The sequence below is a fragment of the Peromyscus eremicus genome, chromosome 18 (assembly GCF_949786415.1).
Source record: "Peromyscus eremicus chromosome 18, PerEre_H2_v1, whole genome shotgun sequence".
Taxonomy (NCBI): Eukaryota; Metazoa; Chordata; class Mammalia; order Rodentia; family Cricetidae; genus Peromyscus; species Peromyscus eremicus.
Genome location: NC_081434.1, coordinates 32,757,797 through 32,774,142, shown reverse-complemented (window position 1 = coordinate 32,774,142; position 16,346 = coordinate 32,757,797). Strand labels below are relative to the sequence as shown.

At 48.2% G+C, this 16,346-nt stretch overlaps 1 protein-coding gene across 2 annotated transcripts in view; it reads left to right on the top strand.

Moving 5' to 3' along the window:
* The window catches only part of Tmcc3 (transmembrane and coiled-coil domain family 3), a 72,269-nt gene extending 60,006 nt beyond the window's left edge, over positions 1 to 12,263 (top strand). For both annotated transcript variants that reach the window (XM_059245540.1, XM_059245541.1), the window contains exons 2-4: positions 2,832 to 3,751; positions 6,467 to 6,602; positions 10,596 to 12,263. In XM_059245540.1, the coding sequence (XP_059101523.1) occupies positions 2,832 to 3,751; positions 6,467 to 6,602; positions 10,596 to 10,898 (1,359 nt within the window). In that variant the 3' untranslated portion in view covers positions 10,899 to 12,263. The remainder of the gene's footprint in view (positions 1 to 2,831; positions 3,752 to 6,466; positions 6,603 to 10,595) is intronic.
* Positions 12,264 to 16,346: the final 4,083 nt, after the last annotated feature.

Genomic DNA, 16,346 nt, shown 5'->3' with positions numbered 1-16,346 from the left:
GGGATTCCCCTGGGGGGAAGAGTAATGTAGCCTTGATTGGCAGGGCCCAGGAGTGCTTCTGCTTGCTTTAAACTCATTTTAACAATTTAAACACGCAGGTCCACAACATGTTCAGATTGTAAATGTTCATGGTGTTTTACATACTGACATCTTCCCTGAGTGTAAGTCACACTTCACTTAAAGATCTGAAGCCCTTATTTGGATATGTGCGTATTGTGACATGGTGATACTCAGGTTTCTTTTTAGTTGAATCTGTTTGGAACGACCTGGGTTCTGGGAAACAGCTCTACCTAGAACTGTCAGGGCTATATGGCCAGAACACCTGAGGCTACGTTCTTTATTCTATGAATCGGTAACTTGAATGACTTCAGTGTAGACTCCTTGAAATAAAGAATGATGTCATTTTAGTGGCTCCGTTGTTGACAACCCTTTGTGAATAAAGGAAGTGCTGGCCAAGGCTGGGTACAGCGGTGACATCATCTCTCCTGCTCCACTCTCCTGCTGATGAGCAATAAGAGCAGGATTAAGTAGGACCACAGGATAAAAGGGCAGCAAGAAGGCTGGCAGAATGAAACGGCTTCTGCCGGCCCTGGGGAAGCTTGGGAAGAGGCATTTGAGTGGCCCTCAGAAGCACGGTAGGATGTTGATCCGAAGTAGATGAGCAGCAGACACTGCGAGACAGTCCTTTGGATGCTCACATTCTCCGCTCATTGCGGACTGGCTCACTTGGGATGCATGGCATCCCTCAAAGGCAACTGAGGCTTCAAAGGTGAGCTGGGGCCTCGCAGTGCCTGGGAGGTGTGGTTTCCGTTGGAGGGTCTTTGGAAGTCCAAGTCTGTGCCTTGGAAGTGTGATCAGATCTGTTATCTCCTGTGACGTTCAATTCCCAGCCTCATGGCCGTACAGCCCCGTGAACTGCCCTGCCTGTGGCAAATCAGCATGTTCTAGGTTTCATCTTTGTTGATGTTCTCATTTGGACCCGTTGCTGTTTCAGTTCAGTACTGAGCCATGGGTACATGGCTTCCGAGAGCTCTCCTGTGACCACCTCAAAGATCACCATGTACCTGACACTCCTCTTTCCTGACCAACCAAAGCCGAGGTTCCTCTGTCCTCTTTTTACACACATCTTGTTTTCTATTCTCACAGTGATTTGGCGTTTACTTCCTTCCAGCCTGACTTTCGTGACCCTTCATGATGCTCTCCCACCAGAAAAAGCAACGTGGAAGGGCACCTGTGTGTAGGAAGAGGGGCCGAGAGGGAACACTAATAAATTTGTACAGATTTTGTCAGAGGCTTCGTATGCTGACCTTTGCCTCCTGTCAGAATCGCTTCTTCCTGATGAGGCACTGGGCAGGATTTAGGACGGTGGCCGACTTCATACTCATGTTGAACGTGGTCTGTCTGGGGTCACTCAGACACTGTGAGGTCTGTCTGTCTGTTTCATTCCTTACTAACCTTTTGCTACTAGCTTACTGGTCCTTTTACAGGGTGGGAAGGGGTAACTTTGCCAAATATTACCTTGTCTCCTGTTGGGTAACGTCAAGGCATTATTCCTATCAAGGGGATGTTAACTCAACAACTGAGATGCTCCAGTTTAGATGCTGTAATTGGAGGTACGGTCAGCCTCTCCAGTGGCTCATTTTTCATCCTCTGAGGACAGTGTCAGAGTAATAAATAGGGTGAGAGGCAGCTTGGATTCAAACCCTGGCTCTATAGAAACACGTGTGTGGCTTTGGTGTGATCCATGCCTAGCTTGGTCATAAGGATCGAACAAGATAATCCCTATGAACACATCTGCAAATTTAGTGCGCGGTCTGATTTTGACCTTCCCTTGTAGAGCTCAAACTTCTGACCCTGACCATGATGCCCAGTACTGCTTTATAGTTCCTAGTCTGGACAACCTGCGAATGTAAAAGCAGCATCATGTTATCTTTGTGTTATCACAGTGGTTCTCAACCTGGGAGCCCATATCAGACATCCTTCATATCAGATATTTACAGTATGGTCCGTAACAGTAGCAAAATTACAGTCATGAAGTAGCAATGAAATAATTTTATGGTTGATGGTCACCATAGCATGAGGAGCTGTATTAAAGGGTTGCAGCCCTAGGAAGGTTGAGAACCGCTGTATGATCGTCTGTTTGCTTGTTTTAATCATTGTGGTTGTAGTTTGGAGTTATTTGTTTCCTTACAGAGATACCATTACATTATTCAATTATCAAAGTTAATCATGCACCATACAGTTCTGTCACATCTGCTTAATGGTTCTATTTGAAAAATAATTTTCTCGATGGATGTATCTGCTAAAGTTTCTTCTTCTTCCTCCTCCTCCTCCTCCTCCTCTTCTTCTTCTTCTTCTTCTTCTTCTTCTTCTTCTTCTTCTTCTTCCTTTCCCCTTTTTCCTTTTTCCTTTTTCCTTTTCCCTTGTCTTGTTAAATGACTGGGTTCTGTATTAGAGGCCACACTGTGAGGAGCAAGCCTCCCAAATTACATGGGTACTTGAGAAACCAGAACTGACTGGGTTCCTCGTTCCATTATGCATCTTCTACCCTGGCCACCCACCAACAGTTACCACATACAGATGGCGAATCGGCTACACTGGAGATAGGATTTCACATCCCGGCAGTGTACAGGACACACACAGATGGAGGAAGGAATTGGGTTGACCTACCTTCTTAAGCTTGGGAGGATTAGTACAGAGTGACCATCCTGTGACTCAGGCCATTGGACCATCTAGGACTGAATGTGTGTACCCCGTGTGCGTGAACAAATTCTGTCCCACTGAATGTCTCGTTTGCTTCAGGTGTCAATGTGTTTCTCATGTCCCTGCAGGTAGAACGTCATGACATGAATACCCTCAGCCTACCCCTGAACATACGCCGAGGGGGGTCAGACACCAACCTCAACTTCGATGTCCCAGATGGTATCCTGGACTTCCACAAGGTCAAACCCAATGCGGACAGCCTGAAACAAAAGATCTTAAAGGTGACAGAGCAGATCAAAATCGAGCAGACGTCCCGCGATGGGAACGTCGCCGAGTACCTGAAACTCGTCAGCAGCGCGGACAAGCAGCAGGCGGGGCGCATCAAGCAAGTCTTCGAAAAGAAGAACCAGAAGTCGGCCCACTCCATCGCCCAGCTGCAGAAGAAGTTGGAGCAGTACCACAGGAAGCTGAGGGAGATCGAGCAGAACGGAGCCTCTAGGAGCTCCAAGGACATTTCCAAAGACAGCCTGAAGGAGATACACCACTCGCTGAAGGATGCCCACGTGAAATCGCGCACTGCTCCCCACTGCCTGGAGAGCAGTAAGTCGAGCATGCCGGGGGTGTCCCTCACGCCCCCGGTGTTTGTCTTCAACAAGTCCAGGGAGTTTGCCAACTTGATCCGGAATAAGTTTGGCAGCGCCGACAACATCGCTCACTTGAAAAACTCCCTGGAAGAGTTCAGACCCGAGGCCAGCGCCAGGGCTTACGGGGGCAGCGCCACCATCGTGAACAAACCCAAGTACGGCAGCGATGACGAGGAGTGCTCCAGCGGCACCTCCGGCTCGGCGGACAGCAACGGGAACCAGTCCTTCGGGGCCGGCGGGGCCAGCACGCTGGACAGCCAGGGCAAGCTGGCCATGATCCTGGAGGAGCTGAGGGAGATCAAGGACACCCAAGCCCAGCTGGCGGAGGACATCGAGGCGCTGAAGGTGCAGTTTAAGAGGGAATATGGCTTCATCTCTCAGACCCTGCAAGAGGAGAGGTACAGGTAAGTACGTCCGAGTCCTCCGCTGGGATTCCTTTAGACACGCGAGTTACCAGCCAGAGGCTGTCTGCTTAAAAAGTCACGTGCTAACGAATGTGTCGGCAATAAATAGGGATGTGGAATGTAGAGGCATTTAAAAATTGATAATTCTTTCCATCCTTCATAACTCTAGAGTTCCATCTTTTCTGGCTTATGGCTGACAATTAGAGGCAGACGTTATATGCGTGGGTCTCTTAAAACATCATTATCCAAGCTGTGACTCACGTGCATATTAAGACATTGATTCATCAGACTTCTGTGATGGTCTTATTACGCTAATTTAGAGACCTGTTTCCCTCCATAATACCAGTCAAGTGAACCTAATTCATTGGACAACGAGGTAGTGCTTGCTACACAGGAATGACGGCGTTAAGTCCAGATACTCGGCACCCATGTGAAAGCCGGGCAAGGCAGCGCAGGTCTGGAACCCCAGCACTAGGGGGCAGTAGAGACAGCGGGTCCCTAGAACATGCTGGCCAGCCAGCTTAGCCAGGTTCAGTGAGAGCCCCAATCTCAGAAAATAAGGTCGAGAATGGCAAAGAAAAGCACCTGGCATCAGCCTCTGCCTCTGTACACACCCACAGCACGGATATTAATATGCACACACAGGTACCACACACACACACACAAGCATTTTACTGTGAGTGGGTCTCAGTCACCATCTTGAGATTAATATACTAATCCAAATCTTTTGGGGTCTTTCAGCCGTTTGTAAAAGTATGTGTTTTATCAGCTGGCATTTATATGTTTACTGCTTTTTTTTTTTTTTTTTTGGTTTTTCGAGACAGGGTTTCTCTGTGTAGCTTTGCGCCTTTCCTGGGACTCACTTGGTAGCCCAGGCTGGCCTCGAACTCACAGAGATCCGCCTGGCTCTGCCTCCCGAGTGCTGGGATTAAAGGCGTGCGCCACCACCGCCCGGCATACTGCTTTTTAATAAAGAATGTAGATAACCAAATGTGAGATTATTTGCCCCATTTTGCTCATTAAAAAGATCCTCCCAAAGTACTACAAAATGGGTTAACTTCTAAGAATGTAAAGTAAATTATGAATGTTTATTACACTAAAATATTTAAATTGTAATTACACATTTAACTTACACATTATTTTATACTTGATATATAATTTTGTCATAATTTAGAATATGGCTCTTTTTTTCATTTTTATGAAACTTTATTGCGATGCCAAGATTTGAACTCAGGGCTTCATGTATCTTAAGTGTGTGCTGTACCACTGAGACATATCACCAGCCCTGAAACCATTTTTTAACTTTACGTATGCGTCTTGGATTTCAGCGTGTTCATCGCGTGAGAACTGTTTTCGAAGCCGTGGCTTCTCCGAGAATGTGTTGACCTTAATTTCATCCAGATAGTTTGAGAGACGGTATCTTTTGGACGCATGTCTTATCCCAAATCACAAATCCTCACTTGTGTGAGCTTTGGGCTATCTTTGCCATCATGTGTCCTCTGTTTGGTTTGTGATCCTGGCGACACAGTCCTTAGGTGAATTACCTAAGAGATTTCAGAAGGCTTGCTTAGAACAGTCATAGTGTTTGCCACCCATGAAGCTGAGCCTGAAGATAAAATCAAAATCTGAATTAAACCTTTCACCTACTTTAAAAAAAAAAAATGATCCTATCAGGTGGCCTACATAAATGTCTATAACTGGCGTGGGCCAGTCATTCCAGGCTAAGACATCCTCCCTAGATACTGCACCCTCTTTAAAGTAGGCAGGACAGAGTTTCAGATAAGACCCAATCCTCTTCTCAGAGGTAGGTGTGGGAAAGGACCTGTCTTTCCCTCACTTTTGGATTTTTGGATATGCTGTTCCATAAGCCGTCTATAATTTGCCATGTCCTTAAGCTTAAAGTAGGTTTTTTTAAAGTTTTATATTTTTTTTAATTTATGTGTATGAGTATTCTGCCCGAGTGTGTATCTGTGCACCATGTGCGTGCAGTGCCCACGGAGGCCAGAAGAGGGCGTCAGATCCCCTAACTGGAGTTACAGATAGTTGTGAGCCTCCATGTGGGTGCTGGGGTTTGAACCCGGGTCCTCTGGAAGAGTGGCCAGGGCTCTTAACCGCTGAGCCATCTCTCCAGCCCTGAGGTTAGTTATTTATTAGCACTTAAAGTCTAAGAGCTGAAAAGCACATCGGGGTGTTTAACATGAAATGGTGGGGTGGACTACGGGAGTGAAAAACTTTTTTTTTTCCTCGCAGGCTGTGTGGCCGTGAGACCCCAATTACTGACGGGCAGGAGAGGGAGAAGCCACGGCAGATGTGGCCGGTCCTGGCTTGTCCTTGCTACACAGCCATCTCCTAGCTAGGGGCAGCGGCATCCCTGACAGAGTCTTATCTGTCCTTAGGGCAGCCAGTCCAGGTGCTGGTCAGGCATGGGTGAAAAAAAAAAAAGAAAAAACAAAAAACAAAACAGGTTTGATCTTGATAAAGCCTCAGAGATGAGGACATGACAGTTAAGACTGTAGAGACAGGTCCCTTCTAGAATTGGGATTCACGGGTAACCCAAATCATGTTCCCCACAAATAGACCCACTCTTTCAGAAAATGTCTTGTGGGGGGATGAAAACAAGCCAGGGGCCCCAAGACAAAAAAGGACGACGTCATTCTAGAACATGCTGTTGGGACGCGTGCGAATGTGCTCAGTGTGGGCTCCTGTCTCTTTCAGGTATGAGCGACTGGAAGACCAGCTGCATGACCTGACGGAGCTTCACCAGCATGAAACGGCCAACCTGAAGCAGGAGCTAGCCAGCGCCGAGGAGAAGGTGGCCTACCAGGCCTATGAGCGCTCGAGGGACATCCAGGTACGGGTCCCCTCCTGACTGAACCCTGGGGTAGGGTTTGGCCAGGCCTTAGCTCATGAGACATTCTAACTTGGTGCATTTCCCTAAGCCCTCAATGCATGTGGATGCTACCCTTTTTTTTCTCTGCACAGACGTCTCCCATCCACCTTCTGGCTTATGTTGACAGTGTTAACTGAGAGATTTTTACCCTCTGCTCCTATTGCCTAACTCAGTTGGCAAGTGTTTATCGCCAAATCCAACCCCACCAGAATTTTATGAAATTTCAAGTGTTGGGCAGCCCTGCCTTCAGGAAGCTTCCTGTGTGGGCAGGGCGTGACCAAGAGCCGCATTCCGTAGTGCAGAAATCCAGTCCTGCCGTGCCCCACTAGCTGGGGTAGGAGGAGGGATGGCAGTCAGGAATGCCGTGGTGAACACTGGATTTGAGTCAGGTCTGATATCTACCCAGTGTGGTTCTGAGCAAGCTTTGAGTCTCTCCATCTGTAAAGCAACTGTTTTGTATCGTAAGGATGTCAAGCATTGGACTCCCAGCCTCCACCGAAGCGCTGCCCAGGGCTCTGCTATTTCTGTTTACTCAATCGCCCTTGGAGGTGGCTCCTATCGTTGTCCCCATTTCTCAGATCGGGAGACTGAGGCACAAAGAGGTGACGTGACCCAAACAGGGCCGCACAAGTTGTCCCTTAGGAGTGGCTAAGAAGGCTGGACTGAAAGGGATAAGCGGAACCCAGAAGGTTGGCAGGAAGGGATGAGCAGATCCACATAGAGTTTGTGTCATAAGCAAAGGCCAGCTGCAGGGCTTCCTCCCGCAGCCCCCAGGCTGCTATGAAACAACCCTCGCTTCTTGATCACCTTTCTAAGGTGATGGTAAGAACAACCAGGAAGAGTCTCACTTTTTCAGATGTCCTCTGTAGTCTGTGTGTGAGCGTCAGGAAGGCCGTCGGCCCTCGGAATCCCAGCTCACCAGGGAGAAGGCCGAACCATAAAAGATGGCGGTTTCTCCCTGGTGTGCGTGCAGCAGTTCGGCTGTGTGCCGTTCATTCTGCCCTGGTCGAGGTTGTGTTTGCTGATCCCAGAGGTCTGCTCGGACTGTTCTGGGAAGCAGAGCTTCAGAGCTGACGGGAAACGTTGTCCCCAGAGAGCAGGGGACACTGGAGGACTCCGTAGGCTGTTGTCTGAGTGAGGAGCCTCAGCATCCCCAGTGACTGGCCTGGGGAACAGAACTATCATCTGTTAAGTCACTATTTAAAACATTTTTTATTACATTTACGCGTGTGCGTGCGTGTGCGTGTGTGTGTGTGTGTGTGTGTGTGTGTGTGTGTGTGTGTGTGTGTGTGTAGTGTGCATGCGTGTGCCAAGGCACGCATACGATGATTACGAAGAACTTGCAGGAGTCAGTTCCCCTTTCTACCTGTGGGTCTCGGGAATCGAATTCAGTTCATCAGAATTGGCAGCCAGTGCTCTCACCCGCCGGGCCATCTCACCCAGCCGCAAGGCCATCCGACTTTAGAACAGGTCGGGGATATCACTGGGTGGTGTCTGGATGTGCCGTTGCCTCATTTAGGAGATGGTTTGGATTAACATTGTTCTCATTTCTTAGGAAACCCATTCTGGGAGGGAGGAGGTCAGACCTAGGGAGGGGCTCCACAGAGGGAACTCTAACTTCAGAAGAGTTCGTCTCAACATCCCCCAGCTCCCGTCTCTAGTCGGAACTAGAAAGAGCGTCTCGCTAGATGACAAGGGTCGCGGAGCCTCAAAGCAGGCTCTACTCCTCAGTCTCCGTGTGAGCCCGGCCAAGTCAGTGCGGTGTGCCTCCGATCCCTCGTCTTCAAAAAGTTCAGAAGATGAAAGAGAATGTTCAGGCGTTTATTGCGCCCGAGTCTTCGCCAGGCGCGTAATAAACAGGCAAGAAGTCCCTGCTGCTATTCTTTTTTATGTCACTGTTGAGTAGCTACATTCCTCAAGGCTCTTAGCATCCAACCTCTCCGATTTCCTCTGCTGCTTATGTCCTTGGTTCTTGTAAGTGGACTTCCAACAGGGATGGGCTACGGTGGGGCATGTGGCCAGTGCCCACAGACCTACACAATGTTTGCTGTTATTTTAACTGGTGAGCCCCGCTCCCCCCCACACACACCCCTTTAAAAGCCCGAATATCCAGTCTGAACTACTGAAGATAATCCCTTCCTCCGTCTGCATCCAAAACAAATTAAATACTGCACCAAGGACGTCCTGGCCACCGTGGGGCTTAGCATCTCCTGATGCCCGCCGTGGGCAAACTGACTTGCAATTCGCTGCCTAAATTTTCTTGGATTTTTTTCTTTTTTTAGTAAGAAATTGGTAGCGGTTCTAAGGTGAATTCTAAGATTAGTCCGAGGAGATGTGGACTTCTCTGCCCTAAACTGAGTCAAAGTGCCAAAAATGACAGCCCTCTGTCCTGGTCTGTCACCCTTTTCATGCCATGCCTAAAATGGAAAAAAAAAAAAAAAAAAAATCCCAGGCTCCGAAGGCTGAAAGCAAACCCGCCCTCCCGCACATGCCTGTTAGCGCCGTCAGCCAGCGCCGTTTAAATGTGAAGATCTGAAAAAGTTTTATCCTTTGGTCGGTAGCCTGGTATAATGAAAGTTGCTATAGTAACAGAGAGCCCTATTCTCTGGCCCAGAGAGTATATTCAGCAGGAGAAAAGCAAATCAATGTTGGAACCATTATACTTGCTTAAAGCCTGGAAAGGTGGCCGTACCCAGCTGCACAAGCACATTGGCAAATGATCGCCACCGCGCTGGAGGAGGAGCAGGGCACGCCGTGCTGCCTTCAGTGAGGCTCTTTGTTCCCAAGGAAACTGACATATTGTCACTGGCAGCCAGGCTCTTCGGCCAGTATGTGGTACCTGCCTCAACGCAGCAAGCACCGCTCTGCCCTGAAGTGGGCAGTGAGGGCAAGGTGGGACTAGTCCCTGTCTGCATGCAACTTGTGTGCCCCCCAGCCGTGCAGAAAGGCTGACTGGAGACTTGCTGGGTCAGGGAGGGCTTCCCTCAGGCCATGTCCCTGAGGACGAGACCTCCGAGATACACGTGGCAGATCCACGGGTGAAAATAGGGGGCGCTTCGGTGTTTCTAGCAGTATATACTGCGTGGACAGAGTCCCCCAGCATGTTCAGAACCTGGAAGAAGTCGGTTTGGCCGGAGCACTGTGTGAAGGCAGGAAAAGACGGCTGAGCATAGGTAGACCTAGCAAGGATTTAGAAAAGGGGTGTCCTATGTGTGTATCTTTCAAAGGTCGCTTGGACGATTAGAGGGAATGTGGATTGTGGAGCGTATGGGGGTGACATTCATGTCAAATCACGGCAAGCAAGAGGTCCCGGTGAACTCAAGTGCAACGGGGACTGTGTGAGAGGAAATATGGATTAAGATGGGTAATGGGTGCTGCGTTGGTGGAGCCAACTGATGGATGGACAATCGACGTGTCAAGGGGTGCTCGTGGGCCTTTGTCCTGAGAGTCCTAGTGGGGTTCGGAGATGGCTCCACCCCGTCTCAGTTTGTTCCTGACAGTGCCAACAGATGCCAGCGTTTCGCCTCACTGTATGTCCTGCATAAATGTACTGAAACGGATGTGGCCGGGAATGATAGTATGTGACTCAAATCTCAGATCCCAGCACTTGGGAAGGTTGAGGCAGGAGGATTAGAAGTTTAAGGCCCGGTTGGGCTACTTCCCAGGAGACCTTGTCACCAAAAACAAAAACAAACAAAAAACCCAAACAAACCAAAGTAGATCACCGTAGCGCTCACTTATAGTGCTTTATGGTTGCATACACATGTATACAACTACCCAGGACAGGGTAAAATGAGTCTTGGGATTCCTGCCTTGTAGCTTGGTCCCTCACCATCAGTTTGGAGATCTGAAGCTGCCCAGGCACCAGGGGTTCTGAGCTGGGGCTTCCCGCACATCTGGGCATGTGATTCCCGCCGGCCTCTGATCCTTGCTCTCCTCTCGCCCGCCCCACAGGAAGCCTTGGAATCTTGCCAGACGCGCATCTCCAAGCTGGAGTTGCATCAGCAGGAGCAGCAGACCCTGCAGACGGATGCCGTGAACGCCAAGGTGCTGCTGGGGAAATGCATCAACGTGGTCCTGGCCTTCATGACCGTCATCCTGGTGTGCGTGTCCACCCTAGCCAAGTTCGTCTCGCCCATGATGAAGAGTCGCTTCCACATTCTGGGCACCTTCTTTGTGGTGACTCTCCTTGCAATATTTTGTAAAAACTGGGACCATATCCTGTGTGCCATAGAAAGGACAATAATCCCAAGATGAGCCCGCTGCTTCCTGCCTTCACGTTCTCTCAAGTTTTTTTTTTTTTTTTTTTATTTTGGAGAAAACTGTGTGCATACGACCAAATTCCTGAATGAAACGGCTGTGCCAAAGATGGCGAGAAGGACTGAAGCTGTGTGGTGTAAATAATTAGAATCTCTTAACCCAGTAGCAGTTGCCAACACGGTCCCTGTACGCGGTTAACGTGAAACTGGCCCAGAGTTCTCCCCACATTGCTCACCGCCTTAATCAGAGCAGATCTTCAGCCCACCTGGCGAGCTCGGCATGGTAAAGCCCTGTTCGTGGAGCGCTTGGCGTAAAGGGTGACCCAGAGGAAAGGGGCCTCCTTCTATTTCCCATGAATCTCTGTCACATTGAGCTTCATGATTGCTAACAGCTGTGTTCTCTCTGAGCCCCCCACAAACAGCAGGGAGATGGCAGGGTTCAGGGGAGTGAGCAAAACACAAGACTTGGCAGCGTTGAGCTCTTGTGGGAGTGGTCTGTGGCAGCCCAGTCAGTCTCTCTGTGATCTATCCCACTTGCCGCCCCCCCAGGTGACCCTGTGTCCTATTATGTACCCGGTGTTCACATTGGGTCGACTGTGTTATGTCCTTTGTAACATGGAAATGTTATAGCTGCTTCTCCGGCAAAAGTCTGCCTAACTGGTAGCGCTGCACTTTATACCCAATAGACACTAGGGTTTACTAACGGGCTCTCCTTATGCCCAGGGACGTGCACACCTGAGCTCATCCTACCTGGTGAGCAGTGCCCTGCCCTCAGAGCACGTAGCCATGCTTTTAACACACTGTAGCTCTGGTAACTCGGGGTGCTGCGAGCATCCCTGGGGAGGCTTATGCTCTGGCAGTTGTCAACTGTGATAAATCCCCTTAGAGAATGGGATGCACTTTTACGCGATTCACTTTACTCTCAGGTCGGCGGAGATCAGATTGCAGAGCTTGTTCGGGAAACGCAAACAAATGATGCTCCTGTTGCTAGGTTTTATTTCTCTCAAAGACAGCAAAATCAAACTTCATAAAGCTTCATGTGCGCCGAGGCAGGGCACGGGAGGCCGAAGAGGGATTGGACGTTTGGTCTAATCGGATGGATGGTGGCTAGGTTAGTGGGAGCCTTATACCCAGATGAGATCAGGAGGGTCCGCTTAGGGACGTGAAGGGCAGCAAGAATAAGATGAATTGAGTCCAGCGCCGAAGCTAAGTTGCCGTCGTCCATCTTGTAGGCACGCAGTAAGACAAGTCCTGAGGGAGGTCACAGAACACACGCACTGCCAGTGAGCAGAACACAACAGGCAAGCGCCGCTGTGTTCCCTGGGTGCCGTTCACCGATGAAGCTGGTTTTCTGTGTCCACCACAATCGGGAGAGAGAAGGTTGTGTTGGAGGCTGCCAGCCAGTCTCTGGTCGCACCACGCCCTGCTGAAGGTGTAAAGCTGCTGTTAAAATGTTTACTCTCTTCCAGAAGATACTCTCAAAGATCTAAGTACCGTCACCTGCAGATGGGATGGGGTCAAGGGGAGTAGCAATTTAGTGCAAGTCCAGCTTCTGTGAGCGGGACTCATACAACTCCAGCCTTTGCCCCCCCCCCACTCCCAACTTTTAAATCAATAATTCAGCAATGTTAGTAAATTCATAACGTATTGAACCATTACCCTAATAAACAGTTCCAGCGTCAAGCTTGTTAAAAATAAAAAAAAAAAAAAACACACATGAAATGCAGAGTACTTTGAAATCAGGGATGGGGGTGTCTATCCATGATTGTGTCCCCACACGGGACGGATGGAGGTTTCTAGTCGAGCAGGGAGGAAGAGAGAACCATGATCTTCCTTTAGTCTTGCATTTTAATGGCCTGCTCTCTTACCTGGAGGAGGCATCAGACTCCGTCTGCCTACACCTTGAAGCAAGCTGGTCTCCCATTCCCATTTATGACTGTTTCCACGTGGCACTTAGAACATGCCAGGGCTGGGGTTGGCTGTGAATACTGCTGGTAGTTTACAGAATGGGTATGAATACGACCTTATAGGCTCAGTTAGGGCTCCAGGAGAACCCAGGAAGAGCAGGCCTGTTCTCATGCCGGCACCCCCACCCCCACCCCCGCACAGCCTAGCAAGACTGTTCTTGATGGACATTCCTCAGACCTGTGATCCTGGTTTCTTCTCCCTGGTGACCGAGTAGGGAAAGAAGTTAGAGAGAAGCCGGGCGGTGGTGGCGCACGCCTTTAATCCCAGCACTCGGGAGGCAGAGGCAGGTGGATCTCTGTGAGTTCGAGGCCAGCCTGGTCTACAGAGCGAGACCCAGGAAAGGCGCAAAGCTACACAGAGAAACCCTGTCTTGAAAACACCCCTCCCCCCCCAAAAAAAAAGAAGTTAGAGAGAGCACATGCCACACCCTTCAGTCTGAGCTTTGGACAGAATCTGTTAGAAACTGACACCGTCCTGAACTAATGGGGGAGGGGGTCGTGGCACCCAGATCACAAATTCCGTCTAAAGAACTCTCATTTCCATCGACTCCCATTAGATGTCAAGTCCCTTCTTTACTTGGGTTTGCGCAGCCCATGGGGCATCCTTGCGTCAGTCTTGTGGAAGGTTCATGAAGCTTTTTATTTTTTTAAAAAGATTGCATAGTTCAAGGAGACTTTGATTCTACAGTTCATTATTCTCTTAAGGGCTATAACCCCCCCCCCCTTTTGCTCTCTGGCACACACAGCGTACACACTGAAGAAATGAATTGTATAAATGCACAATTAGAGACGTGACACAACTGTGACACACCTTGGGATTGGCACTGATGCACACTTGGGTCGGCCAGTCTTGTTTTGCACTTTACGTTGGCAGTAAACATCTCACTCATTTCTCCTGGTGAAAACTAGTGGTCGGTGAGTAGGCAAATGCCTACTCATTCGGGGACACTGGGGAGGGATTCTGGATGCTGGACTCTGGGGCTTTGGTGACCTGGTCATCATCAATCACCAGAAGAGTGTTTGTTGAAGACAGAACAGAACTTAAAAATAAAAGAGTAGCAGATATTAAACATGTTCTCTCTGTGGGTTTTGAATTTTTTCGGCTTATATTTTATATATGATTAAACTGGAATAATCCCACCCCGCCCCCCTCCACTTCCAAAGAAAGCAACCACTCACAATGGAATGGTAATTGAACGAACTTTCACTGATTTTGGGACTCCCCACCCCAAGTTCCTGGCTTGTGGCCTTGTGGTTTTCAGGGTTCTTGGCCTTCATTCACGTTAACATCCTGTCCCTCTTGTTTTATTGAAGTATGGCCCTCTGTGTGGACTTTACTGCCCTGCCTCTTCTCCAGCAGCAGGCTTAATTACAGGTTGGAATGTGGTAAGGAAGCTGGTTTCCCCCAAGCAACTAATTACTTTGGTTCTTTTGGGTTGAATTTTAAATGCCAAAATTATTTTTGTGTTGAATGGGATTGTATAGTGGGTTTTTTGTTGTTGTTTTGGTGTTGAATCCAGATTGTCTGAGGTTTGGAAAAAAAAAACCACGTATGCTTATTGATAAGGATGTGTGTGTGTGTGTGTGTGGTTAAACAACCTATTTTGCATGTTTCCTTAATTTTGACCTTGGGCCGGGGAATGAATATGGGCTTATTTAGAGAGGTGGTTCAAAGTTAGCAGGTAACTTTTAACAAGTCTAAAAAGACAAATCACAGAAAATAATTTGATTGGCCTGTTTGTATAAAAAAAAAAAATAAAGAGCTTTTAAAAATGTACCCTTAACAGGAACTGGGTAACTCATTAGAAGTAAAGCAAAAAATTCAATTTTCTGCCATGGATTCAACTCTCCACTTACAGAGGCCAGAAGTGATATAACACCTTGAGTTTCTGAGGGTGGTTTACATGTTGCCCTTCTCATATATTTAAAGCATGTCTACTGTGTTTGTCCTAAAAGAAACATTTCAACTAAACGTGCTCTGTGTTTAAGATGCTCTGGGTCAGTAGCAGCAACTCTGACTGTAATGTCAGGAATGCTGATTGTAACCTCTGTTGCAGAATTCCTATCTTGTGGGATGCTACATAGTTTTGTATCTGCCTAAAGTTGTAATTTCTCTGTAGATCTTCCCCATGGTGGTGTCACCAATGAATTCAAAGCAGGTGCCATTCTTTTTTAAACACTTGATGTTTGCTTTGGTGTTGAATAAAAGAACTAGATTTCTTAAATTTTCACACGTGTCAGAGCCCATCTCTGTAATGTGTGTGTGTGAGCACATGTGCACATGCATGTTTGTGTAAAATAGACTTTTTAAAGCAGCTTTAGATTTAGAGCCAAGCTGAGAAAAAATGTATAAAGATTTGAATATCCTGCCCCCACATGCACACCCTTGCTCCCGAGTATCAACATTCCCCACAAAGTGGTACCTTTTGTTTTTAACGTGTATGAATGAGTGTTTTGCCTGCATATATATGTATACCATATGTGTGTCTGGTGCACACAGAGGTCAAAAAAGCATGTCTGATTCCCTGAAACTGGAGTTACAGATGGTTGTAAGCTACCATGTGGGTGCTGGGAATCAAACCCAGGTCCTCCTCTGCAAGAACAAGTGCTCTAAACCACTGAACCAACCCTCCAGACCTCAGAGTGGTACCTTTGTTAACAGCTGATGAACCAACATTGTTACATTATTATGGCCCAGAGTCATCATTCAGATTAGGGATATTCTTGGTTTCATTCTATGGCTTTAGACAAAGACATAAGGACATGCATTAATTGTAGCATTATACAGAATGGTTTCATTCCTCAAAACATCATGTGTCTTACCTATTTATCTGTCCCCTGGAGTCAACTTTAAAACTAGTTTTTGTGTCTTCTGTAGAAAGTTGGTGTCTCAGTTAGGGTTTCTATTGCTGCAACGAAACACCATGACCAAAGAGCAGGTTGGGGAGGAAAGGGTTTACTTGGCTTACACTTCAGCATTGCTGTTCACACAGAAGGAAGTCAGGACAGGAACTCAAACAGGGCAGGATCTAAGAGGCCATGGAGGGGAGCTGCTTACTGGCTTGCTTCCCATGGCTTGCTCAGCCTGCTGTCTTACTGAATCCAGGACTAACACCCCAGGGATGGTACCACCCACTATGGGCTGGTGCCATCGTTGATCACTAAATGAGAAAATGCCTTACAGCTGGATCTCATGGAGGCATTTCCTCAGCTGAGGCTCCTTCCTCTCTGATGAATAGCTTGTGTCAAGTTGACACACAAAACCAGCCAGGACAGTTGGTGATGTGTGACGTGTGGCCTGTTTCTTGAACCCAAGGGGAGGGGTGGTTATTCAGTCAGTAACTGGAATACTAGGAAATACATCTTAGTGTTGTGGAGAGAGGAAGTGATGGTTGGGGAAGCCAAGTCCACCCGAACTGGAGCAAGGAGGACGGGAATGATGTGGGCGATGCCAGCTGAGGTGTGCACACTGTCAGGAA